Source organism: Equus caballus, chromosome 8 (assembly GCF_041296265.1).
Source record: "Equus caballus isolate H_3958 breed thoroughbred chromosome 8, TB-T2T, whole genome shotgun sequence".
NCBI lineage: Eukaryota > Metazoa > Chordata > Mammalia > Perissodactyla > Equidae > Equus > Equus caballus.
In genome coordinates this window covers 2575222-2602357 of record NC_091691.1, presented here as the reverse complement: position 1 = coordinate 2602357, position 27136 = coordinate 2575222, and the positions used below count along the sequence as shown (strand labels likewise).

At 47.9% G+C, this 27136-nt stretch overlaps 1 protein-coding gene across 4 annotated transcripts in view; it reads right to left on the bottom strand.

The window, feature by feature from the left end:
* Positions 1-9200: 9200 nt before the first annotated feature.
* Positions 9201-27136, bottom strand: part of UPB1 (beta-ureidopropionase 1) — a 28008-nt gene continuing 10072 nt past the window's right edge. Inside the window, exons 4-10 of one of the 4 annotated variants that reach the window (XM_001488912.5) lie at positions 22877-22971; positions 20584-20745; positions 18698-18867; positions 14623-14704; positions 13582-13624; positions 12196-12350; positions 9201-10513 (exon numbers count right to left, since the gene is read on the bottom strand). In XM_001488912.5, the coding sequence (XP_001488962.4) occupies positions 10430-10513; positions 12196-12350; positions 13582-13624; positions 14623-14704; positions 18698-18867; positions 20584-20745; positions 22877-22971 (791 nt within the window). In that variant the 3' untranslated portion in view covers positions 9201-10429. Of the gene's footprint in view, positions 10514-12195; positions 12351-13581; positions 13625-14622; positions 14705-18697; positions 18868-20539; positions 20746-22876; positions 22972-27136 lie in introns of all 4 variants that reach the window. The other 3 variants (XM_070276030.1, XM_014742051.3, XM_070276031.1) reach the window with 3 other exon arrangements.

Sequence of the window (27136 nt, the reverse complement as noted above, 5' to 3'; positions counted from 1 at the left end):
GGGGGGCAGCGAACGTCTCAGATTAAGCTGGACTCTCAAAAACACGTTACAGGGGCTCACATCTAGTCTGTGTCAGCCAAGAACAAAAGCCCTGCAGCCCCCACCAGATCAAGGGGTCCCTAAAGCTGAAGGAAATATCCTTAGTAATGATGGCCTTGCCAACTGCTGTGGGGATGGGGCAGGGCTAAAAATTTATGAACCACAGCCACACCACTGGAAACTAAAGGGGAACGTCCCCTTGTTTAATGGCGTAGAGCCACTTTCTCCCTCCACCATTCCTGCTCCCTCAGTTCCTCTCCACCCCACCCTCAGCTGCTTTAAGGAGAAATGAGGTCGGGACTGAGGTCTCCCTGTCCTCAAGGGAGACAAAAGCCCACATGCACCTGTCTGAGCACACTGGGGAACTTTGGAGACAGGAGGACCATAAACTTTTATGGCTCTGCTGGATATGAGTTCCCAAGTCACTATCCCACCCAGTCCCCTTGCGGGGAGAGGGCACAAATTCAACTGACAGGTTTGGTTGTCCAGTCGGGGGAAAAAATCTAAGTACCTGCGGCCCTTTAGTCCAGCTCAATGTATTGTTGCATCTACATCTGAAGATGTCATAGGAATTGATGCTTGTCCTTCCAGCTCATAAGTGCCAGAGAAGATTCTCCCAATCAGGAAGACCTGCATGCACTTCTCTAAGTGCTAGAGGGATGAACTCCCCTGCGCTTTGCCCCCTGTGGGTAGGTCAGGATTTAGCATGAGTCCCTTCACCCTCAGATGTCCAAAACTTTCACTACATGGACGATGTCCTGTTGGTGGCAAGTCAAAAGCCCCAGCCTCAGAGATCCTGACTGTAGTGTTTTCATGCCTCCACCAGCAGGGATGACTGATAAACTCTGACCAAGTTCAGTTTCTTGGGACTACGTGGGCAGATTCACCATGCCCAATTCCCCCAGCAGTCAAGGAAAAGCTGCAGCCTCTTCTTTATCCCTCCACCACTCCCAAAAAAGGAAGCTTGGCACCTTCTGGGAATCTTTGGATATTAGAGACAGTATTGCCCCACCTGAGCATCCTACTTGGTCCTTTATATTGGCTAACCTGCAAGCCAGCACTCTTTGAGCAAGGCCTAAACCACAGCCTGCATTGGAAGCCATGCAGCAAGCTGTGGCCCACTCTCTAAGTTTGGGACCCCACAACCCTATGAGCCCCTTAAGCCATATAAGTCTCTGTGACTGATGACTGTGCTAATTGGAGCCTCTGGCAAAGGGAGGCAGATTACACCCAGAGGTGCCCCTTGGGGTTTTGGATGTACTGCCTCCCTGACACAGTAACCACGTACACTCCTTTTGAAAAGCTTACTACTGGGCTCTTGTTGAAACTGAACACCTGACCCATGGAAGTCTTGCTTGTGAAACGGAAATGGAACATTCGAGAACACAGCTGGCCTGGCCCAAGGGATACCTCAGCTTTACATGAAAAAATTGGCAGCTAATCTTTTGGGGGAAACATATCCCCTACTCCACCAAAACAAAGCCACTGGCTCACTGGTGACCTCAAGTTCCCTGAAATGCCTGGGCCTAGTTCACCAACAGGTCAAGTAAGCTGAACCTAATAGTGTCCACGGGGCTGCGGTGCTGTTCACCCTCAGCAGCACTACCCAGAATAGAAAATGGAAGTGAGTGCCTCTGCTCAGTAGATGCAACTCAAGGCCAATCTTACAGCCCTGGGCCAATACTCCACTTGGTAAACCTTGGTATATTTCTACTGACTTTTGGGCCGTCGCCAGTGGCCTAGTTGCTTGGTCTGCCACTTAGAAAACCTCAAACTGGCAGAGTAAAGATACCCCTTTTTGGGACCATGAACTGTGGAAATAAATTGTGGCTGTGATCAACCTGTCTCGGCACTCATGTAGATGTCCAGGGTAAGAGCCTGTTCTCTGATGAGACCAACTGGAATAAGGCTATTGATTGTACCACCTGCACCACCCAGATTGCTCCCTGGATCCATCGTCGTGCTGGGCATGGCAACACATCCACCATTGTGGATCAGGCACAAAGGAAAAGATGGTTTCTGATGCAGAGGCTACCACCACATGCCAGAGTTGTGATCCCTGCCAAGGGCTGGCCCATTTCTCTTGCAGAGAAGGAGGTCACCTTGCACAAGGCATGGCCCTGGTCTGCTCATGGCAGATTAATTCCATCATACCTCTGACCCCTCTCGAGGCTACTGGTGGTGCCTAGCCACTGCTGATACTTTTTCAGGTTAGGGAGTTGCTGTTCCAGTCCAATCAGCCAACTATGGACACATCATTGTAGCCCTTGAAACTAATCCATATGATGTTTTTGGCTTTATGGGCCATTTGCAATCTGATGAGGGTGCACCTTTTGCCATAAAAGCTACTTAACAATGGGTGGGCAAAGTATTCAATGGACCTCCCCACACATTCCACGGGCATCTGGAATTGTTCAACACTGGAATACCTCCTCAAAAATCAACTCAAAAAGGTTTCTGACTCTACCTCCCTCACTCCCTCCTGGTCCATGCACTTTCATAAAGCATTTTGGTCACTGAATGCAGCTGTCTTAGAAAGGCCACTTCCTGGGTATATCTGGATGAAAGTGGTATGAAGGTCATAAGGACCTATTTTGAAATTTGGCAATTCGGACCTGACTATTCCTGGGCAAGTTGTTTCTTTCTTTCCCCTAAGAGGAACTCTAGGCCAGCCTGGTTGGGACATCTTTTAGGTGACAGCCCAGCCAAAAGGGAGCCTAGGGATTCCAAACTTGATTCTGGTTCAGCCACTTGGATTCTCTTGTTGGCTGACATAGTTTTAGATCATAAGGATAACGACCACTTGGGGGAGCACATTGCTCACTGAGACTCCCCTATGGTGGCCCATGTGGGACAAAGTGGGGAACAAAATGGGTTTCTGTGCATTTCATAAAAATGCCCGTATTCCTCTTGTATTTGACCCTTCCAAACAAAAGGTTTGGGTTTGAGAAAGGGACAACTGGAAAAAGAAAAAAAATAGGTGATGTTTTAGCTACTGGAATTGAGTTACACTGATTTTGGAGTGGGAGAAGCAACTTTGGTACCTAGGTAGGAAACACCTTGGATCCCAGGATATAGGTAGAGAGGGGCATTAATCATTAATGATCTTTGTTTTTTTGGAGCCTTCCTTACGAACAAACATGCCCTGGGCAGCTCTCCGAAACGTTTGCAAGAACCTTAAATGTAACTGATGGCAGAGTTTGCCTTTATCCTGACCAGATGGCTTTGACCACAGCATGATCGCCATTCCTATTAACCTTACTTGAAGTCTAGAAATGCAGGGGCTATCCCTGGCTCCTGCATCTCCCAGGAGAAACACCTGCAATACCACCAGATGTCCTCCCAACCCCGCTTCCCATAGACCTCTCTCAGTCATTCTGTGAGGAGGACAAATGCCACCCAGCTGGTGGCATGGGCAAACAGGACAGAGTGGACTGACTGCCCTCAGGCAGTCCTTCCAAATACAAGGATTAGACTCAATTTATTCAAACTAAACTGGGAACCCGAAGGCCTACCAGCTGGCCAGGAGGCCACACTGGAGGCATTATCAACCTGTGCCCTGACTTATATAGGTCCCTCTTGGGGGACCCCAACACTTGTAAACAACACTTTCTGTCTAGGGGCACCACGTGTGCCCTGATGACTGTTCTTGTGTGGAAGGCAGGCAGTAATTTACCAATCTCCTCAAAACAGTGTCTTGCATCTTCATAGTGGTCATAAGAGACCTTCAAGTGTTTAAATATATACCACCAATAGATCAGGCAGCCCACAGACAACTGTGGAGATCTTGCTAAAATGAGGCTAGCCCTAGTTACTCAGGCGAGCTCCCTGGACCCATAACTGACTCATTATTTATGTGCACTCCATGAGCAGTTCTCCCTGAGATGATAGTCATCCAATTAGAAAAGGTGATACAACATTTATCCAACTCACTGGCCAGGGTTGATGTGGATGATCGACTTGCCTATACTTCCTCCCTGTGGGCCAAAGTGGAGAATGGTCAATACCTAATATATCCTGCTGTACTTGGATTAATGACCTAGGCCAAGTGGAAAGGTCAATATCTGAGAAAGCCACTTGGCTTTTTCTAAGGTAGACCTTGACAGTATATTAGATTTGTCCAGTCTTGTTGGGTGGAGGACCCTGGGGGGCAGGACTGAGGGGGCAGGTTGGGCTCACTCTGCTCCTTGAAGTGCTATGGATGAAATTAATTAAATGCTATGAGGACAACTGAAATGATTTGGTCCAGCCCCTGTTGGTCAGATTAATCAGAGCAACTGATGGCGTGGTATACTTGTGGGGAAATTGCCAAAAGTCAAGATGGTGTAGAAATGAGGGGTGGATCTTATTGGAAGTTATTGGTGTGGGTCTCTCACATTTCTCGCATTTCTGCATGACTTGTGAGTTAAAATCACAAATGCCTTTGCCCTGGACTGTCTTTTCAAGGATGTTTGTAGAGCCACAGCCTTGGAAGTCAGAGATAGGTCTCCCTCTGGAGCAAAAGGCAGATGTTCTTGTGACCTTGGTGGATAGAGATAGTGCCTTTAGAGCAAGAGGCAGGCAGACTTTACTGCCCGGTGTAAAAGATTTAAATTCTCAAAGCTCTCTTCTCCCTTTTTCCCTTTCTCTCCATATGCAACCCACTGCATGTACAGGAGTCACGTGGCCCTCTTTGTGTCATCCTGTGGGAATTAGGGCTCAGGGAACTACTGCAAGAAAATGCTGGTATTCTGGCTGCTGCTATTGCTGTAATAAATTCCTTTGTCTCTGACCCCAGAGTGTCGTGTCTTTTGCCAGCATCCATGAAAAAGAGGTAGGCTAACTTGTCAGCTTGCAAATAGGGTTAGATCTCAGCTTCTTCCCAGTTCTTGACAAGATGGGACGCTTGTTAACACAGTGAATTCCATGTCTTGGAACATATCCTAAAGAAAACTACAGAAATAAGATTAATTTATCCATTAAAATGTTCATCCCAGCATCATTTGTAATAGCGGTGAACAACTGAGTGAATAAATGCATAACAATTTCTAATGTAGGGTAATAAATAAGGGACTGCCCCCATGTTGAACATTATGAAGCTGGTTAAGAGTTTAAAAACAATTTTTTATGGTGAAGGAAAATGCTCACATTATATTGTAAAACAGAGGGGAACGCCACAAAATTATACAGACATTATGATGCCAATTATGCTAAAATTGCATAAAAAGGACTGAAAAGAAACGTGCCAAAATGTTAGCTATGGTCTATCTCTGGGTCAGAGGACTAGAGATGATTTTTGAACTTCTTCATGTTTTTCCTTATTTTCTAAATTTTCTATAAAACACTTGCTCACTACAATCAGGAATAAAAAGCTGATTTCTCTTTTGACTGCCACGGTCCCCAGCCATGAGATCCTCTGCCCACAGCCCCAGCTGAGCCAGCTGCCTTTCTTTACTCAACAGACTCCCTGAGGGCCTACTCTGCACCCAGAGCTGGGGAGAAGAGAAATAGGGAGAAAGAAATTTCTAAGCAGAAGCCTAGCCTTCAGATGTCTGCACCTCATAGACACCTGCATTCCAGGGCCCATGGCTCATCACAGACTAAGGGGTGTGACTAGGCAGGGCTTCTGTGCACACCCATTTAATGGGTTGTTTTTGTTTTTTAAAGATCAACACCTGAGCTAATATCTGTTGCCAATCTTCTTTTTGTTTTTATTTTTTTTCCTTTTTCTTCTCTCCACAGTCCCCCCAGTACATAGTTGTATATTCTAGTTGTGACTGCCTTTGGTTGTGCTATGTGGGACGCCGTCTCAGCATGGCCTGATGAGCGGTGCCAGGTCCACACTTGGGATCCAAACCCGCGAAACCCCAGGCTGCAGAAGCAGAAGCGTGTGAACTTAACCACTTGGCCACGGGGCCAGCCCCAGGTTGTTTGTTTTTTGTTATTGAGTTTTAGGAGTTTAACCCCTCATCAGATATATGATTTGCAAATATTCTCCCCCATTCTGTGCGTTCTCTTTTCATTCTGTTGATAGTGTCCTTTGATGCACAAAAGTTTTTAACTTTGATGAAGTCTAATTTATCTATTTCTTTTGTTGCCTGTGTTTTTGGTGTCATATCCAAGAAATCAGTGCCAAATCCAACGTCATGAAGATTTCTCCCTGTTTTCTTCTAAGAATTGTATAGTTTTAGCTCTTACATTTAGGTCTTTGATGCATTTTGAGTTAATTTTTGTTTATGGTATAAAATAAGGGTCTCACCTCATTCTTTTGCATGTGAATATCCAGTTTTCCAGCACCATTTGTTAAAAGATTGTCTTTTTCACATTGAATCATTTGACAATATATGTAAGGGGTTATTTCTGGGCTTTCTATTCTATTCCATTGGTATATGTGTCTGTCTTTATGCAAATACCACACTATTTTTATTACCAAAGCTTTGTATTAAGTTTTGAAATCAGGAAGTATGAGTCTTCCAACTTTCTTCCTCTTTTTCAAGATTGTTTCAGCTATTCAGCATCACATGAAATTCCTTATGAATTTTAGGATGGATTTTTCTATTTCTGCAAAGACCATCATTGGGATTTTGATAGGAATTGCACCGAATATGTAAATTGCTAGGGTAGTGTTGACATCTTAACAATATTGTCTTCCAATCCGTGAACACGGGCTGTCTTTCCATTGATTTAGATCTTATTTTAATTTCTTTCAGCAGTGTTCTGTAGTTTTCCACGAGTCTTTCACCTCCTTGGTTAAGTTGATTCCTAAGTATTTTATTCTTTTTGATGCTATTGTAAATAGAATTATCTTACTTTCCTTTTCAGATTGTTTATTGTTACTGTATAGAAATGCAAGTGATTTCTGTGTGTTGCCTTTGTATCTAGCTGCTTTGCTGAATTCATTTATTAGTTCTAATTTTTTTTGTGGACTCTTTAGGGTTTCCTACATACAAGATTATGTCATCTGCAAAGAGATAATTCTATTTCTTCTTTTCCAGTTTGTATACTTTTTATTTCTTTTTCTTGCCTAATTTCTCCAGCTATAACTTCCAAAACTATGTTGAATAGAAGAAGAAAAAGTGGTCATTGAGTCTTTCACCATTGAGTACGTATGATGATGTGAGCTGTGGATTTTTCAAATGTGGTTTTATTGTACTGAGATAGTTTACTTCTATTCCTAGTTTGTTGAGCAATTTTTATCAGGAAAAGCTTTTGCATTTTGTCAAATGTTTTTTTCTGCATCAACTAAGTTGACCATGTGAGGTTTTTTCCTTCACTCTGTTAACGCGGTATATACATTCATTAATTTTTGTATGTTGAACCATCCTTACACCTTGGGAATATGTCCCTTTTGGTCATGGTGTATAATCCTTTTAATACGCTGCTGAATTCAGTTGGCTAGTGTTTTGTCGATGATTTTGCAACAATATTCATAGGGGATATTGGTCTATAGTTTTGTTTTCTTGTGCAGTCATGTCCTCCCCATGACCTCCTCCAACAAACTGTTCACAGTACTCTCTTAATCCTTTGTATTTCTGTAGAATAGGCAGTAATGTCCCCACTTTCATTTCTTTTGTTTGTTTTTTGTTTATTCTGTGAGGAAGATTGGCCCTGCACTAACATTTGTACTGATCTTCCTCTTCTTTGTATTGGGATAGTTCCTGGCTTTGGTGTCAGGGTAATGTTGGCCTCATTGAATGAGTTAAGAAGCACTCCCGCCTCTTCAGTTTTTGGGGAGAATATGAGAAAGACTGGTGTTAGTTCTTCTTTAAATGTTTGGTAGAATTCACCTGTGAAGCCATCAGGTCCAGGGCTTCTCTTTGTTGAAAGGGTTTTGATTCCTCATTCAATCTCCCTACTAGTTATAGGTCAATTCAGATTTTCTATTTCTTTGTGATTCAGTCTTGGTAGGCTTTGTGTTTCTAGGAATTTGCCCATTTCATCTAGGTTATCCAATTTGTTGGCATATAATTGTGTTGGTTTGCAATCTCAGGAGTTCCCTGGGTGAAATTTGAAAGTGGGCCCTGTACACAGAGGGCAAAGAGAGACTGAAGAAAGAGGCAGACCACTCCAGATTTGTAGGTGGCAGTTTTAATAAGCAAGGGAACTTACATATGAGGCTTGTCTTGGGCAGCTGCAAGAGGAGTAGTTCTCCGCACCCACGTGGCAGAATCTTAGGAGTTTACACAGAGGCCTTAACTGGGTTCAGTCACATCTACAGTCCAGATGGTCTCAATAACACATTCCTCTCTCACGCATGCATCCTCAAAGTAGCTCCCAGTGCAGAAACGGTGGGTGAAATGTGCATTCCAAAGACAGGGGAAGGGATAAGGAGCCTCCAATTGCCCAGGTCCAGTTCACGGGTCAATCAGCAGTCATGTCCTCCCCATGACCTCCTCCAACAAACCGTTCACAGTACTCTCTTAATCCTTTGTATTTCTGTAGAATAGGCAGTAATGTCCCCACTTTCATTTCTTTTGTTTGTTTTTTGTTTCTTCTGTGAGGAAGATTGGCCCTGCACTAACATTTGTACTGATCTTCCTCTTCTTTGTATTGGGACGCCACCACAGCATGGCTTGATGAGTGGTGTGTAGATCTGCGCATGGGATCTGAACCCACAAACCCCAGGCTGCCGAAGCAGAGTGCACTTAACCACTATGCCACCAGGCCGGCCCCCTTACTTCCTGATTTTACTAATTTGAATCTTCTCTTTTTTTTCTTAGTCAATTTAGCTACAGTTTAGTCAATCTGGTTGATCTTTTTGAAGAACCAACTTTTGGTTTCGTTGATTTTCTCTATTGTTTTTCTAGTCTCTATTTTATTTATCTCCACTCTAATCTTTATTGTTTCCTTCCTACTCTTAGCTTTGGGTTTAGTTTGCTCTTCTTTTCTAGTTCCTTCAGGTGTATAATTTGGCTTTTGATTTGAGATCTTTCTTCTTTTTTAATGTAAGTGTTTACAGCTCTAAATTACCTTCTGGCACTGCTTTCATTACCTCCTATAAGTTTTGGTGTGTTTTGTTCTTGTTTTCATTTGTCTCAAGATCTTTTCTAATTTCCTGTGATTTTTTTGATCCATTGGTTGTTTAAGAATGAGTAGGTTAATTTTCACATATTTTAAAATTTTCTTTCTGCTACTGATTTCTAGTTTCATTCCACTGTGATCAGAAAAGATACTTCGTATAATTTCAATCTTTTAAAATTTATTAAGGCTTGATTTAGTACAAGGAATTGATTTACATGATGATGGGAGACTGGTTAGTCAAGCCCAAAATCCAAGATAGGGCGGGCCACCAGGAAGGGCAGGCTGGAACTCTCGGGCACAGGCTGATGGCCTGCTCTATACATAAATCTCTGTGGCCACATCATACCATGGACTACCATTGCTCTCTTTACCACTGGAAACAGAATCATTAGTGCCTTTAAATCCAATCAAATTAGAGAATTCCAGAAAACCTAGAACCAATGCAGAAAACTCGTCCTTAAGATTCTGTTCCTCTAGGACAACTTCCAGTCCCAGAATCTGTATCAGTCAGGATGCAACTAGAGAAGAACCAGTAGGATATACTTTAAGAGACTGATTCCAAGGTATTGACGTAAGGGACCTGGGGGTTGGATAGATAAGTCTGGAGCCCGTAGGGCAGGCCGTCAGGAACTCTGGAGCTCTCAGGCATAGGCTGAAGCTGCTGTCCACAGGCAGAATTTCCTCTTCATCAGGGAAGCTCAGCTATGCAATTAGGACCTCTCAACTGATTGAATCAGGCCTACCCGGATTATCTAGGATAATCTCACTTGCTTAGTTAACTGGTTAAAGACTTTAATCGCATCTACAAAATACCTTCACAGCACACTCAGATTAGTGTCTGAGTGAATAACGGAGACTGCGGCTGCCAAGCTGACACCTCCACTGGCCGCCCCGCCTGCACGCAGCCCTCCAGCAGCTCAGCAACTCTGGCCCAGACTCACCCTCTCCCACTAGCGCACATTCCCACCCTTACCCTCAAGCTGCTGACAGTCTAAACGGAGAAGTGAGGACCCTCAGGACTGGGCATCCCATCTGCCTAACTTCAAATCAAATGGCATAGTCAGTGCCTGGGCATTTTTTAAAAATTGAGGTAAAATTCACACAACATAAATTTAACCATTTCAAAGTAACAATTCAGTGGTACTTAGCACATTCACAAGGTTGTATAACCATCACCTCTATCCCAAAACATTTTCATCACCCCAGAGCAAACCTCGTACCTATTAAGCATTGCTCCTCATTCTACCCTCCCCATCTAGGCATTTTTAAACCAATCTGCGAAGCAAGGTTATCAGGCATCATCAGGGACAACTTGGACTCGTGAAACTTGCCGCCTGGCTGATCTGTTGGGGCAGAGGTGCCCTCCTTGGCGGGCAGGGGCTGAGGCCAGCTACTCTTTCACGATGTTGGGGCTGTAGTTGGGTTTGATAGCTTCCGCAAGCTCCCGCGCATACATCTCATATCTGCCCGTCATCTGAAACAAAACATCAACTTTAGAGGTTCCCATTTTACAAACACCCCTCATTTACTCACCACCACCTCTTGCCACTGGAGGGCAGTCATGGGACAGAAATGCGTCAGGAAGGCTGGTCGACAGGACAATTTCAGACTATCATATAGAGAAACAACCCTGTGTGACCTCTTGGCACTGATTCCAGTGCTGTGGTGAAGACTACGGATGCCAAGATGACTTACACACCCCAGCCTCTCCGAGTAGAAGATCTCTGCAATCTGTCCCTCCAGAAAGTGTGGCCTGCGCAAGGCAGGGGGAGGAGGGCTGTCCGGTGGTCCTGCAGAACCCAGAAGAGCAGCCTATGGCCCAGAGAAGGGAGTGACCTGCTTCAGGTCACCAGCCGGGAGTGGAGTTGGCTGGGATTTGCACCCTGGCCTCCTGACTCTGGGTCTGGAGGTCCGTCCACTCCATACGGCATCATCATGGACACAGACCGAAGCTGGGAGAGGGTAGGGTGGGGCTGGAAAGCCCACCCAGGGGCTCACCCCCCGGCATTCCTTCCTTCCCACCTTCCCAAAGCCTCAACAGGAGCTCACGCCCATCACCATAGCTCGGGAAGTCTTCCACTTTCAAAAGTTCAAAAAGTTACTAATGAGAAAACATTCTGTTTATTGGTTCCAAATTGTAATTTGTGTAGAATCCTGCATTAATCTGAGCTTCCCGAGAAGAGGCGAGACGGGCCAGAAGACTTTCACATGGGCAATGCCTTGTTTGTCTGACAAGGATCTGAGACTCAGGGCATGTGCCCAAGGACCCACATCAGGTAACTGAGCAGCGGGCCTGGAGCCCTTGTCTGCTGGATCCACAGCCCTGGTTCCTCAGACATGCTGGACAAAGTCACTCAGTCATGACAATGTGACATTCATTTGCATGTTTGATTTGCTTATAAATGGGTGCTGAGTTGGTGGAAATACTGCCAGACACTAATACAGCAACCTCTATCTGCATCCATGATGAGATGCCATATTCCAGGGAGTTCCAGGCCATGGCTGCCACTGCCCCATTCCAGCAGACAGGCACCTACACTCTTCTCATGACACCTGGTGTCACAGGGTGTTAGATCTGAAATGCCACTTGGGACCTTCAAGTTGAGCTTCTCAGTTTACAACTGGGAATACTAAGGCCTGGGAGCAGAAGGGGCTTGCCTAAGGTGACCGAGTGAGGTGGTGGCAGAGCCAGGCCTAGATTCTATTTCTCTGCATGACCCATTTTCCTCTACTGTCAGGGCCTAGACAGCGAGGCCTGGCCACAGACAGAGCCAGACACGCACATTTATTTTGTGATAAGTGCGAATGCCTGGGAAGGAAAAAAGGATTAGAGAAGCCAGGCCACTCTATTCTCTGGACAAATGAAATTGAGATTAATTTGTTTGAAGGCGCCCAGAATCTCAATCAGATGAGAGAATTTATCTGTTGAGGCTGCTGCCTGGGCACCACTGACCCATGGGTCCCTCCCCTGCACACCAGCCCTGGCTGGGCGGAGTGGGGCCCGCAAGGAGGCAGAGGCCCGGCCCTCTGCTCGACTCGGAGCCTCATGCAGGCTGGCGCCACGGCCAAAGCCAGCAGCTGCGGTTGGCAGCCCTGAGAGCAGGATGGGGGCCCCAGCAGAGGAGCAGTGCAACAGCAGGGGACGCCAGGACCCACCTTGAAGTTCCAGCTGTCGTTCGCCTGCCGGCAGAGGTTGAGGTCGAGCTCAGCAACCAGCAGCCCGTCCCGGCTGCGGGAGAGCCCGGGAGTGCGGCTGCTGTTGGGGGCTGCCACGTAGCTCGAGCCGTAGAAGTAGCCAAAGTCCCGGTGAGCTTTGAAAGCAAAGAAAAGCATCTGTGGGCTTGTGCAGACACACAGTGGACTCTGCGGAGGGGCAGGCACATCGAGGGACACCTAGGACAAGGGGCCTCGCCACCCTCCCCAGGTCTGTCAAACACTGAAGCCCCAGGACCTGCCTCCGTCCTCAGGCCTGGAGGTCCAGCAAATTGCTGCAAAAGTCACCCTCACAGCCCTCACCTCTGCCCCGGGAACATTTCTAAAGGTTACCTTTGTAGAGGTGTTGGCCCTTCACTCCCAAGATCAGCCACCCATAGCCCAAGGGCGTCACACGGCTCTGCAGGGCTTCCTGTATGACCCTTCTCGTGGTGGCCCCACACGGCGAGCTGGAGACTCTGTCCTTGCCAGCTGTCTCACCTTTACCCTCCTTCCACACCTCGGTCCCCTCACCAATAAAGTGGGGCTAACAGCCACCCCAAAGTTGTGTGAGGAGGAGGTGGGCGCAGTGCAGGGTGTAGCAGGACACAGCAGGTGCCCAGTGGACCTCATTTCCCTGCCTCTTCCACACCCTGTCTGCAGGGAGCTAACTGATGGGAGACTCTGGAGGCCTCCAAGGCTTGAAGAGGGTGGGTGGGCAGGCTGGAACTCTTTCAGGAAGTGCTTTTCTGGGAAAAAGAGGTGCTCAGCCCCCTCTGGCTTCCCAGGAGACACCCTGTGCTAGTGCAGACACCTCCTTGGTGAGGAGGGCAGCCCCTCCCTCCCACATTCCCGGCCAGAGAGGTGGGACCAGGGGTAGCAGATTCCTAGCAGAGGAATCTGGTGGTATCTGCCCTCAGATCAAAGAAGCGGTGGATTCCAGGAACCCCAGGCAATCCATGCTGGTGTTCCGGGGGCGGGTGGACAAGGACAAAGCAGAGGAGAGAGGGAGGTCTGCAGGGTGGAAAAAGCACCCTCTCTTTCAGGGAGCTCACAAAGGGCTCCCCCACATCTTCTCAGTCCGTTTCACACCAGTCCCGGGGAAGGGATGCAGTCTGATCCAACCCCTTCCATCCTCAGCCAAGGAATGAGGCGGCCACAAGCCCAAGACTGACTCCACGCCCCGGGCCAGTCAGGCTCCCACACTGTGGGCAACAAGGCTGAGAGGAGTCATCCCCTCTGACGTGCCCAATGAGCAGACACGGTCTGAGGGGCAGACCCTGCAGGGACAGAGAAGGGGAAAGTGAGGCCCACTCAGCTGCAGCCACCATGGAAATTCATGGCACATACCTTTCTTCCCATCTCCAGAGGTAAACTCATTCGGAAAGTGCTCCTGTGAAATCAAATCAAGGTGAGGTCCACCTATAGGTGGCACCACCACTGCGTTCACCACGAAGGGGAGCCGGAGGAGGTAGTTAAGAAACGGTTAAAGTGGGATGGGATGGCCTGGACTCATGGGCAATCAACAAGGTCTTATGAAACGTCCCTGCTGAGTCTCCAGCACTGGGCGCACGCAGGCAGCCCGCAGGGAATTTGACAAGCAAGGTAAAGACCTGGACTTTGCCTCTGAGGAGTTTATCATCTGCTGGGAGCAAAGAGACTGCACAGAGTGGTTCTCAGGGCTGTGGAAGGCATCTGAGGTCTGCCTGCTGGGGTCATAATGCCCCAGCCTGGGCTCTGCGAAGGCAGTAAGGGGCTGTCCACACCCTGTTTTCAATATTTTCTGCAAAGCCTAATGGAAACCGCACCTCAAGTTGTGATGGGGTTGCCCTGGCCAATTAAAACATTGAGTTTCTGTATGTTGCCAGAAATTAGGTCGACTTAAGTGACCTTGGTTATCTCAGACAGATCAGAGGCTCTGATTAGAGCATGATATGGGATTAATAAGAACGAGGAAGAGGGCGATTACGTAATAAATGCATTGCGGTCGGTAGTCAGAATCCTTCAGGACATGGGGTCAACGGGGAAAAATTAGAAACTGGATACGTGGTGGTGATGGGGAAGAGAATTTCCAAAAAGTTTCAGGTAAAAACAAAAACAGATGAAAATACAGGAAGGACATAATGATATCCTTAAAAGTAACACACCAGCCAGTTTCCCCCTTCTGGGACCGTAGGATTTGTAGTATGCAGGCAGAGAGGGAGCAGGGAGAAGAGGTCACATGTCCCCACCAAGGCCAGCAGACAGAAGATCCTTTCTCTGTGGCCTTCGCTGGTCTGAAGAGGCTGCCCCTCCCTCGGCAGGCAGGTTCCACAGCAGCTTATGGCTCTCCCCTCCCTAGCACACCTTGAGGACCAAGCCAAGGCACCCGGCCAGACCTGGGGGACCTACCTCGCCCACGCGGTTGATGGCGCAGGTGAAACAGTGATTGGCAACGGCTGCATTTCTGGCCTCGATTGGCCACAGGGACTCACTGTGAGAGAGGAACAAGACAAACCAGGTTGCCGACTTCCCAGCCAGACTTGATGGATGCTTGGCCCTGAGCTGCGGCCAGCTTCCAGCCTTCTCAGGCCTGCAGTGGGCACAGCCAGGGAGACTTGTTGCGCCCGTGGGTGACCCCAACCCACAAGCAGGCCAGGTTGTCCTCAGCTTGTCCCATGCTTGAGCCTAAACAGCCTTTTGGGGAGGGCCTGCTGCAGGCAGAAGCAGCCCTGGATCAAAGCCTCACCCTGACTCAGTTTCCTTTTCTGAAACTCCCTCAAAGGGAGATTGTGAAGACAAGGGCCATGCAGATGAAGGTTCTAGAGGGGGGCTGTGTGGCAGGAGCTCCATAACTGCTACTTCTCATTCCTTCCCTCCTCCTGGGTCAGGCAGGAACCCACCTTCCAGGTGGGGCAGAGCCTCCCCTGGTAAGTGTCAGAAGGGGGCTGGGGGCCTGGAGGCGTGCATGGCCAGTGAAGGTTCTCACTGCCTGCCCGACCCCCACCTGCTGCATTGCCTTGCAAAGGAGGCTCCCCAGCGGGAGATTTCAGGTCAGGAAAACAGTAAACCAGAAAGGAGCTTAGCTTATGGGGTGGGGGTAGATTCTGCAGCACATATCAGCCCCCCTGAGCCGCTCCCCACTTCCCAGTGCCTTCCTGCTTTCCCCCGCTGAACCCTGAGTCTCTAAGCAGGGGCTCCCTAGTTCTCTCACTGGCCCAGGAAGGAGGCACCCCAGAGGCACAGCTGAGCTGTGGGCCTTCCTCAGTCCAGCACCCGCAAAAGGGAGGACATGACGGGAAACCTCGCCCCAGCCAGACCCTCTCCTTCCCCAGCCCACCAACTAAAATGTGCCATGGAATTCAGTGGGCCTTCTTGTCACTAATTATCTCTTGTCTGAGAAAGAACATCATTAAGATTCTGGATTGACAGGCATAATGCCCACTTAGAAACACGGAGTGACTGGGAGCAAAATGCCCAGGAATCTTCCTTCCTGTCAGCGTGCACCTGGTTTAAACCAGGGCGTAGGTGGAGGGGTGGGTGGGTGCTTGTCAGAAGCCTAATTCTCAGGAGGATTCACGAGTCTGGGAAAAAAAAAATCACAGGCTTGATTGAGGGGACTCATTTTGCTACTTTTTCCCCCCCAGCTGCTAAGCCAAGCTGACAAAACTTTTAAGAAAGGATTTTTACAGAAACACACCCGTAAATGACATTTTCAGGAATTAAATAGACAGTTGCAGGGCGAGTGCCACAAAACATCTTTCTCTCAATTCTCCAGGGCGGGTGTCTGCGTAGGACTCAAACCCACAGCTGGCACTAAAACTCAGGCTCTTAAAACCAGCGAGGGGAAGGAAGCTCAAGGTTCTGAGGGTCCAGCACGTACGTGCGGGAATCGTGGGGAGCCCGGCGGGCGTATGGGGACATCTGCCATATTCCCAGTTCGATGTACATAAGCCCCTAAAAATAATCACAGTGGGAAGGCGAAACGCAGCGAGGGGATGGGATGGTGATGAGCCGGTTAACGCACAGGTGGCAGAAATCTTCAACCACACGGGCTGCACGGTTGTCAGGATGACTCAGTTCATCAGAAGGGACTCTGACTCCATTGTGTGCTTAGAACTGTGGGACCCCAGAATGAATGAGGACACCCTGCCAACCCACAGTGCACGTGGCGGGGGGGTCTGATACAGAGGGCAGGAGATGTCAGAGAAGGGGATGGATGGTTCTGGAAGCTGTGAGCCAATGCTTGTGCACATCTGGTGGGGACTTGCCCGGTATGTGCTTAAAAACACTCACCGTCAATTCCACAAATAATCATTTATCATTTTAAGACACTCACCCAGAATCCCACCATCCTAATAAACCACCTGTTGTAATTTTTTCACACTCCACGATCATCATGGCAAAAAATCTTTACAGAGTTCCAATGACAGCCTGAAAAGATCTTTTTTGCTCACTGGCTTTTGTCATGATGCTGCATTATCTTCATAATGACTCGTCTTAGTGACTGTACAACCATCCACAGAAGAGATGGGCTGAAATTGACCTAACCTGGCATTTCTCGCCGCCAACTTTCCTCTTATGATAAATAACACTGCCAGAAACATCGCCACGCGTACCGCCTTTTCCTCCTCTTTTAGATTACTTCCTCAGGCTAAAGTTCTAGGAGTTTAATTATCTTATCAAAGGGTGTGAACATTTTAGGAGCTCATGAAACACACTGCTTTCCAAAAGACCTGTTGTCGTTTTAATCGCCAGACTCACTACACCCTTGAAAGGCACGCGAGTTGGACAATTCTTGGCTGAGGAAGGAAAACTGATAATTTTTAATAAGCCTAATAGGCTGCTGAGGACATAAGCAGCTGTGTGGATATGACATCGAGGTGCTTCTGTTTGCTTCACTGGGGCTAATAAAAGCCTGAGGGAGCGGGCTTGGGGAGGTGGCCACCTGAGTCCAAGGCACAGCTGTGCCCTGGGGGCCAGTTTCAGGCTCCTCTAGGGACCCCTGCAGGGAGACGAAGCTTGCTGAATGTCTTTCATATGGCCAGCCGGAGGGGGCTGCTCTGGGGGTGGCCCAGAGCTTCTGCCCAGGCCTGTGGCTGGATGACCAGTAATCACCCCACGTCACAACCGCCACCGGACACTGTCATAGTGACCAGGATGCCGTGAGGCCCTGGGGAGATTCTCTGAGGGGAGAGCCAGGACCTGGTTTTCCCCTTCTACCCGAGAACACCCCTCCTAGACACAGGACCTTCAGGTGCATGGACGGGGTGGCAGGGGACCTGAGGTAGCAGTTGGGGTTTGTGTTCTGCCATGGTAGAAGACCTGCTCTGCAAATCAGAATGCTGAGGGGATGTCACTCTTGAGAAGGGGGCACTGTGCTTAAAAAAGGTAAATGTCACATTCTGACATTTAGAAGAAATTTGACTGAAATTTAGTTAAGAGTGAGGACAACAGTGACAGGTGTGGGCCAGCAGGGAACTCAAAGCGGTCCCTCAGGACTCCCCCAGCTCCTCCCCAAGAGGGACCAGGGCCACTCCCCTGCCCACTTAGCCCCCCGCCCTGCTGCAGCACTGGCAACCAGGACGACAGAGAGAAAGCCAGTACCTGCCGATCCAGGAACCCTGCTTTGGAGGAAGTGAGCTGGGAGAACAATATTCGCACACAAATTCCTAGAGCTCTGGTACTCGCTAATGATGCAAAACTGGAAACCACCCAAAAGCTCAGCCGTTGGGGAGGGGAGAAGCTGCGGAAGTGTAGTCATGTTGGGTAATCTTAGCTCACCTGCTGCGATTAAATGAGGGGCCCCAGGGGTCCTGTCCCAGAGCTCAAGGGCTGCCAGGGCCCGATCCATTGCTATGATCAGAACAGGTTTATCTATTTCAGGATTAGGCTAACACCTAAACTTGTGTCAGGGGTTATATGAAGAAGACACTTTGCAGGTTAAAAACAAGTTTCAGAGCCACCTGACTGACATGCTAAGGACCCTTTCAGCTCCGACTCCCTCATTTGCCCTTTCTCTTGTCAAGGTGTCTGCCCTCCACGTGCTGGATGCTGCAGACACGAGGCTTAGGAATCCAGTCCCCTCTCAGGAGCACAGTGGCTGTGATGGGGAGGGGCGCTCAGGCTGGCCAGTCACCTCCCACGCTGAGGGGACTTTAGAAGAGGAGCTTTTATGAATCCTGACAACTATGGGGATGGTGGGATGCGAGTAGCTTCATCTCAGCGTTCAGAATCACAGCAAAGGATAGTATTTCACAGTCCCCTCCCCTAAGGAGGGGGATTGTAATTGACATTTTGAGGATTTTTTTCACAGCAAAGTTGGTTAAATATTCAACACACAATCCCATGGCTCAGATTTGTTAGACATCCGGTGGTCACGCCTGCCTGAAGCAGTTTACCAAACCCACCTCCAAGCCCCGCAGCCTGGCCGTGAACCTGGGACAGCAGGGCCCCACAACCCTCCCAGATCCCGCCTGCGAGCGACCTGAGAGCTCCGGTGGTGGCCGAGGGGTTGAAGATGATCTCGGCCCCGTTGACGCTGTACATGAGCCAGTTGAGGGGGTGGTGACGCCCAAAGCAAATGTTCACTGCGATCCTCCCAAACCGAGTCTGGAACACAGGGTGGCCCAGGTTTCCCTCCATGTAGTAGGACGACTGAAAGACACAGGGCCGGACGTCGAAGCCTCTGAGTTGCGAAATTTCCCTTTCCGTAGACTTGACAGAAAAGATGAACTAGCGCCAGTACTCCAAAAGCAGTACTCTTGGGTGTGACTCTAAGTTCCAAAATTTCAATATGCTCAAAAAAAACAAGAAGCCAAAAAAAAAAAAAAAAACCCCAGACACAATAACTACAAGCCACCCCAAGGGGAAATCACGGTGGCAAGCATTTACCCACAATTTCTTTTGTGATGCGTCAAAAAATCCCCAAAGCAACTTCCCACTGTCTTTCAAGGATACATTTTGGTTAGGTTTCAGTCACGGTACAACGAAAGGCTGAGGTTTGGTCAATGTTAACAGGAGTTGGTCAATGTCCTCACCAATCACGTGTCCCTATAAAGAACGTCAGAGCCAAAGGGACCGGAAGCTCACCCAGAGCAACCCTTGCCTGCGATGGGGAGAACACTGTAGTCTGAGTTGGCACGTGACTTGCCCAGCTGAAGAAGGCAGATCTGAGACTAGGATACACCCCCTGAAAGTGCTCTTCTCCACAAAGCTCTTTGGGCATCCTGCCCGGGGCTAAGGATGTCCCTGCAGGGTAGGCAGGTGGGACACAGTCCTGCTATCCCTGTCTCTCCACCTGCCCCCTCAAGGTGCTGGCTCCAGGACATTTTCATGGACAGTACCGAGGGGAGGGTAGAGGGCAAATCAGGGTCCCAAACAGATCTGCTCCCAAAGCATTTCACCTCTTCCCATTAATTTCAAAATCCAGCCGGGTCAGGCAGCACCAGGATGTGCACACATGGTGGACACCGAAGCAGATCCTGGTGCGTAGAGATGAGCCCTTCACTATCTGCAGGGAGCTAAAGATTAATCCCAGGACAAACAGGTGAGGGGCACGTCTTCCCGCCTCCACCTCCAGCTGTTACTGAGAAACGCTGGGTTCTTTCTCTCCAGGGAACCTTGGCTAGCTCTGCAGATCCTTTCTCATCCACCTGACCAGACTAAGAGTGGCTGGACCCTCCACAATCAGGCAAGGCAGGCAAGGATGGGGGACATCACATCCTGAACAACTATTTATTGCAGATCAAGTTCAGATTTCTTATGTTAGGTATTAGGTGGAGTTCATTCCCCGCCTTCAAATGTCCACCCCCTCCAACCTTCCCACCCACAAATTGGCGTTAACCAATCAAAACCACTCCCCTAACCCATACCCTGATCATGGGCATGAAGCCCCACCTAACGCACATTCACCCACTGTCACCCAGCACATGGATGTGGCTGGCTCAGACCCCATGGGAGCCACGGACAAGGACCCCCACCCCCTAAACAAGGACTAGACTGTGATGAGCGAGGAGCTCAGAGCCTGAAAAGGGCCACAGGAATCATTTCACGTTTGTGCACTATTTATTTTAGTTTTAATTTATATACTGCTTACTTTGAAGAAGAATTGCAGGAAGCCAAATCAGGTTATATTAAAAAAAAAAATGCCCCTCTGTGCTAAAGGGACTTGCGCAGAGTCCCACCTGACTCTCATCTGCCCATGTGATGCAGGGTAATGGTGGGAGGCCCCCGAGCACTGCCACCACACTGTGTTGCAGCACTGAATGACATGACATGATCCGACACAGAACTTCCCTCACGGAAAGGCCCACAGATATCTACGTACGGAAAGGTGAGCGAGCTGGGCTGGTCATCGGAGGGGCAGCTCACCTCGTTGAAATCACCCACTCTGGGGATGTGGTTTTTCCTGGTCTTTCCCAGGACTGCTCCAGAACTGGAGATCACCACAGCTGTGTTCCACAAGACGTCTCCGTGCTCTGTGTCTCGTTCCAGGATGGGGGATACCACCACCATGTCATGCTTCTTTGCCAGCTGGAAAGATGATGAATACAGCAGAGTCCTACTTTCAAATCAACTGTCAGTTTTTTATTAAAGAAGTCAATGATCCTACTAAATAACAAGACTTGGTTCAGAGCTCTCACTTGCATGTTTCCTTTGGAAAACTAAATGCCAGTGTTGTCCTGTTGCCCAAGCTTAGTGAAATAAGAATCACCACTGTCCTTGTGCACTGTTGGTGCAGCTGCTGTGGAAAATAGGATGGTGAGTCCTCAAATATTAAAAATAGAATTATCATGTGATCCAGCAGTCCCACCACTGGGTATATACCCAAAAGAACTGAAAGTAGGGTCTTGAAAAGATATTTGCACACCAATGGTCATAGCAGCACTATTCACAATAGTCAAAAAGTGGAAGCAACGCAAAACTCCATCGATGGATGAATGGATAAATAAAATGTGGTATGTCTATATCATGGAATATTATTCAGCCTTGAAAAGGAAGGAAATTCTGTCACATGGATGACATGGATGTCATCCTTGACATGGATGAACCTTGAGGACATTATGCTAAGTAAAAGAAGGCAGTCACAGAAGGACAAATACTGTAGGATTACGCTTATGTGAGGTTTCTAAAGTAGTCAAATTCATAGAAACACGGAGCAGAGTGTTGGTTTCCAGAGGCTACGGGTGGAGGAGAGTTGTCTAATGGGTATAGAGTTTCAGATTTACAAGACGAAAAAGTTCTAGAGATCTGTTGCACAACAATGTGAATGTACTTAACACCACTGAATGGTACACTTAAAAATAGTTAAGACGGTAAATTTTATGTTATGTGTTTTTTACCACAATAATAAAAAAAAGAACAATCATCATACTTCTCATCTATATATAAAAAAAAAGACAAAATTCTTTGACACCAAATTCTTTTTGTCTCAAATGTAAACATCAGTACCTGGTGACTGTCAGGGTAAGCAGCCCCAGACAGTCATTTGTCCTCGACTCTAACTAGCCTTACTCCGGCCTTAATGACAGGAGAGAGGGAGAGGCACAGTGGGCGGAAGGCGATGTCATGAGCCACATAAGGGTGGCCGTGGGCCCCCGGCCCTCTCAAGGCAGACAGGTGTCCCTGGCACCAGTTCTCATTCCCACTCTTCCTTTTCTCTTCCTTGGCTCTGGTTCAGCTGTGTCGTCTGTAATCACCTCCTAACTAGTCCCCTTCCTCTTTTTTCCTTAGCACAGAATCAAGAGCCTGGTGGCTGAGACATTTTTTCCTATAGCCTGAGATCACTGGTGTCTGGAATCACAACTCAGTATTGATAGAATCACTATGATTACAGTTCTGCTCAAAAAAACCCTAAATATACGTACAAAGTCTGAAACTGGACATGGAGAAATGAAAGGAGACCTTTGGTTTGAGGTGAGAATAAGGATAAGTTACCTTTGGTGACCGCTTTGAATGTTATGGGTTTTTGATAACTGTTTTATCAAGATAGAATTCACATAGCATAAAATTCATTCTTTCAAAGTGTGCCCTTCATTACACTCACAGAGTTGTGCAACCATCACCACAATCTAATTTTAGAACATTTTTATCATCCCAAATGGAAACCCCGTGCCCAACAGCAGTCACTCCCCATCCCCACTCACCGCCCTGCCCCTGGCAACCACTGATCTGCTTTCTGCCTCTATGCATTTGCTTATTCTAGACATTTCATATAATGGGATCATAAAACATGTATTATGAGGTTTTAATAAAGAAAAATGAAGACCAATTTCTACACTGATGAGACAGGCCACGGAGAGAAGCCTACATAACTCAGGCAAACGCAGTTGGAATAACAGAGCTCTGGACAAGGAACTGACTTGTCCCTGGTCCCTGAGTGCCAGCTCTGCCACTCACCGGCTGCAGAGCCTCCTATGGGAGCCACCCCCAGACCCCCCCTCCCTGGGCTGCAGCTCCCTCACCTGAAAAAGCCATTAAGGACCCTTTTGGCTCTGAAACTCTATGATTTTAAGTGAAAGTCCACTAAAACAGGGCAGCAAATAGTCTTATCTAATCTAATCTGGCGAAACAAGCACCAAATGGGTACATTTTCCATGGTGAAAGGCCCACTCTGTCACCACGTGTTTGGCAGCTGCTGCCAGAGGAGCAGTTAATGTCCTACCTTCTGACAGAATCTGGTGGTGGGCCCATCCTCTGCCGACTCGGCAAATTCTGTCCATGGAAGCTTCTCCCTCGTACAGAAGAAAAAGGGCATAGCTGTGAAGAGGAACAAGGTCAGAATCATATCCAACACTCTGAGGGGGGTTCCTCGGCCCAGCAGTGGAAGGTCTCCACAAGAGAACACGGCCCCAAGTGCCTTGGCCTGGCTTCTGAGTCCCATCCCCGGCTGTGGATGCTGGCCAACCCTACCGTCCTGGGCTTCATGGCAAAACAAGGGGCTGGGCCAAATGGCTTTCCTACAGTCTTAAAAATGATTGCAGCCGGGACTTGAACAGGTATTCGCACACCCATGTTCATAGCAGTACTATTCACAATAGCCAAAAGATGGAAGCAACCCAAGAGTCCATCGACGGACAAATGTGGTATAGCTGTACACTGGAATATTACAGAACCTTAAAAAAGGAAGGACATTCTGACACGTTACAACTTGGGTGAACCTTGAAGACATTATGGTAAGTGAAATAAGACAGCAGTCACAAAAGGACAAATGCTGTATGATCCCATTTATACGAGCTCCCTAGAGTCATCAAATTCATAGAGACAGACAGTAGAATGGTGGTTGCCAGGGGCTGGGGGAGGGAGAGTGGGAACCCGTGTTTCACGGGTACGGAGTTTCAGTTCGGGAAGACAAAAAAGTTCTGGAGATGAATGGTGGTGATGGTTGTACAAGAGTGTGAATGTACCTAAAGCCACAGAACCGTATGCCTAAAAATGGTTAAAACGGTAAATTTTATGTCATGTATATTTTACCACAATAAAATTTACATATATATTTTTTAAAAAATTTGCAAATGGTACAGCCCCAAACTGTTCCCAACCAGCAGATCCCAAGCTGCCGGCCAATCTGCAGGTTGGTAAGAGCAGGGCCCAGACTCCCAGGGGAAAGTATCAGAGGGCCACTGAGGATGGCACTGGGCCCCTGGGTGGGCGTGTCACCATGGGAACGCTCCTCCTCCCAGGGACAGGGAGGCGTACTTCAGCATCAAGAAAAGCCACTCACTTAATGACCCCATAGGAAGCTCTGGAACCACTGGATGGGCTGAGCACTCCCCAAGGATAAATGCATTATTTCTATGATCTCTGGCTAGATGCCACCAGGAAGGAGGCCAATTCAATAGGAAATTTCATTAAACTAACGGATTTTTATTTGCTTTTTTTTTCCCAAACAGCGGGTATATATAAATGTAGTAACAATTCAAAGAACACAACACACATCAGGTTCAAAGAGGCGGATTCCTTTGTGGGGAGGGAGGGGACAGTGATGGGCCGGGCACCAGGGACCTTTGGCTTTGTGTTCCATTGGTCTGCAGCCACGGCCACACTTGGAACTTCTGTAAGACTCACACTCCTTAACATCTGCCGGTCTGATGGTTGTGAACTGGTATCGCACCGTGGTTAAATATGTGTTTCCCTTACCACCAGTGAGTGAGGGGCCCTGTTTGTACCCTTTGCCCATTTCCTACGGGGTTGTTTGATTTTTTCTTCTTGATTTGGAGTTTTAAATTCCTTGTTTGGACCAATTCTGTATACTCTAGGCCTTTGTCCTCCTAATAATCCAAGTCCATTGCTTTGAGGGCCATTAGCCCAATGGAAGTTTCCAGATGCTTGCTATTGTTCTGCTCGCTCTGAACTGTGGGAAGCTGTGTGATGTGACTGGTGAGTGCTTTAACTGGTCAAGGCATGGTCTGTGTAGTCTGTTGAGGGTAATAATTATAGCTAACTTTTCCCACACGCCAGCCACGTGCCCAGCACAGTGCCCAGCCTAGTAATAGGCAGCTTGTCCTAAGTCCTCCCGCGGAGTAGGTGTGACTCTTCATTTCACAGAGAAGGAAGAGAAGTATCAGGCTCCCAGTTCCTTCCGGTCTCAGGAAGCCTAGTCCTAAGATGACACCAGTGTGAAGAGACCACCAAAGACACCACCACCACGTCAGCCACCCACGGTGGTGGCCCCACGGAGGCAGCTAAGTGGGCAGCAGGCTACACAGCAACAACCCCAGGGGCCTTGGCACCAGGCTCAAGATGCCCCAGGCTCGCCTTCAGTGAACAGGGATGAGCTATTTTAAGGAAGCCACCAAAAAAGCTGTTGATAACAAAAACGATCCTTAATGACCATTCATTCTCAGCTTTCAGAGCGTTAGGAGAGACTCAGATGCCCCAAGAGAATAAAACCTCCCTTTCTGATTTCATTTCAGGTGGCTAAGCTCTCCAAATTTCCCCATTTCCATTTTAATGGCTTCTTTTCCTGTTTACACAACTACTGCAATATAAACAAACTTTCAAAAGAAGGATGTGGAACGGAGCTTGGGGGAGGCCTGCTGCAAAGTCCCAACTATAGTTTTCAAGTTAGAGGGTAAGGGGGCTCCCCATTCATTGAACCAACACTCCCGAGAGTCAGGCTCTTGCCTTAGACCCGGCTCCGCCCTCCGCAGCTGCCGGCCTAGATGGGGAGAGCTGACTTAGAACCTGTCATGGCTGCACCACACCACACAGTGCTCACTTCTGCACAGGGGTGTCCCTAGGGCCCCCAGGGGAGGGGTGTCTGTACTAGGCCTTGATGAATGAACAGGAGTTTTCCAGATCCAACAAAGGGAAGAAGTTGGTTAAACCATCCAATAAATGTTTTTTAGCATCTGTCACATACCAGGGATTGTTCAAGCCACCAAAGATAGAACGGGAGCGGGGGAATGAATAAACAAAAGGTGGTCTCTATTCACACAGTGAAGTATTATGACTCCACTTATAGGAGGCCCTAGAACGGGCGAATTCACAGAAAGAGAAAGTAGCACAGAGGTTACCAGCACTGGGGGAGGTGGGGGAGCTATTGTTAAGTGAGTACAGAGTTTTTGTCGGGAATGATGAAAAAGTTTTGGGTATAAATAGCGGTAATGGTTACACAACTCTGTGAATCTATTTAATGCCGCTGAATTATACACTTACCAATGGTTAAAGTGACAAATATTATGTTTTGTATATTTTACCACAATTAAATTTTTTAATATAAAAAAGTAGGAGTGGGGATTGGGATGGGAAAAATAAACAAACAACACCTAGGGACTGACCTCATAGAGCTCACAGTCTAACGGAAGAGGCAGACCAACCAAGAGCATCGCATAACACGAGGGAAAGCACACGTGTAACGAGACGTGAAAACCAGGTGAACTGTGAACAGATAGAAGACTGGACACACACCTTTGCTCTTTCCCGAAATCCCACCAACAGGGAAGTAAAGGGATTTTCATACAAAGATATAAACCCACAATGACAGGGTGCTGAGGAACAACAGTAACCAAACATGGGAGGCTGGAGAGCAGAGGCTACGTGCAGAGATCTTAGCAGGTCTTTCAACGCTGAGTCCTCCCAGTAGTGGAGGAGGCCAGGAAGCATCCCACTCTCCACCACGGACCCCTCGAAAGCTCAGGAGCCAGAGGCACCATGTGGCTCTGAAGGTAGGGAAGCAGAGGGGCGGGGTGACAAACAAGAAGGATTGGTCACAAGTCTGCTTAAGAAGCAGTCAGAAGCCCAGATCCCTCGTCCACTGTAAGAGGCTGGGACGTGCTCCTCACACCCCAGCAGAGGCTGGAGGCTCATTTTCCAGAGACAGTTAAACAGAGGGTCTCCAGCCCTGGAGAAACCAGAACTGACGGAGGCAAGCAGAGTGTCAAAAACAAGAGGGATTAAGTAAACATTAGCACACTAGACTCCTCTCCTCTCCTCTTTCTCTTCTTGGCAGGAGATTAGAAGAATCTTCTCTGGGGAGTCCGACCAGCTTGAAAACAACCACCCAAAGACACCAACACAGGGATTACCTAATAAACGGCTAGGCCGGGTCATCCTACCATGAAGCTCGGTGGAGGAGCCCCTCCCACAAACTCAAAGCTTGCAATCAGCTTTTTAATCCCCAATTCTTAAAATACAAGCAATCGGGGGAAAAAAAGATCAATTTGAAGTAAGCAGGGCCCATGCATAGAGAAAAAAAATACTACTTAATATCCTCAGAGATAAGATATTGCAACCACAAAAAAAGAACAGGAAGTGATAAAACAGGAACTCTCAGACCAAAAGAACTCTTGTAAATTCAATTCAAAATATGATTGCAGAAATGCAAGACTAAAGAGAAGGTTAAATGACAAATTAGATAAAATCTACCAGAAAACTGAGCAAAAAGACAAAGAGATTTAAAAAATAGGAGGAAATACACAAG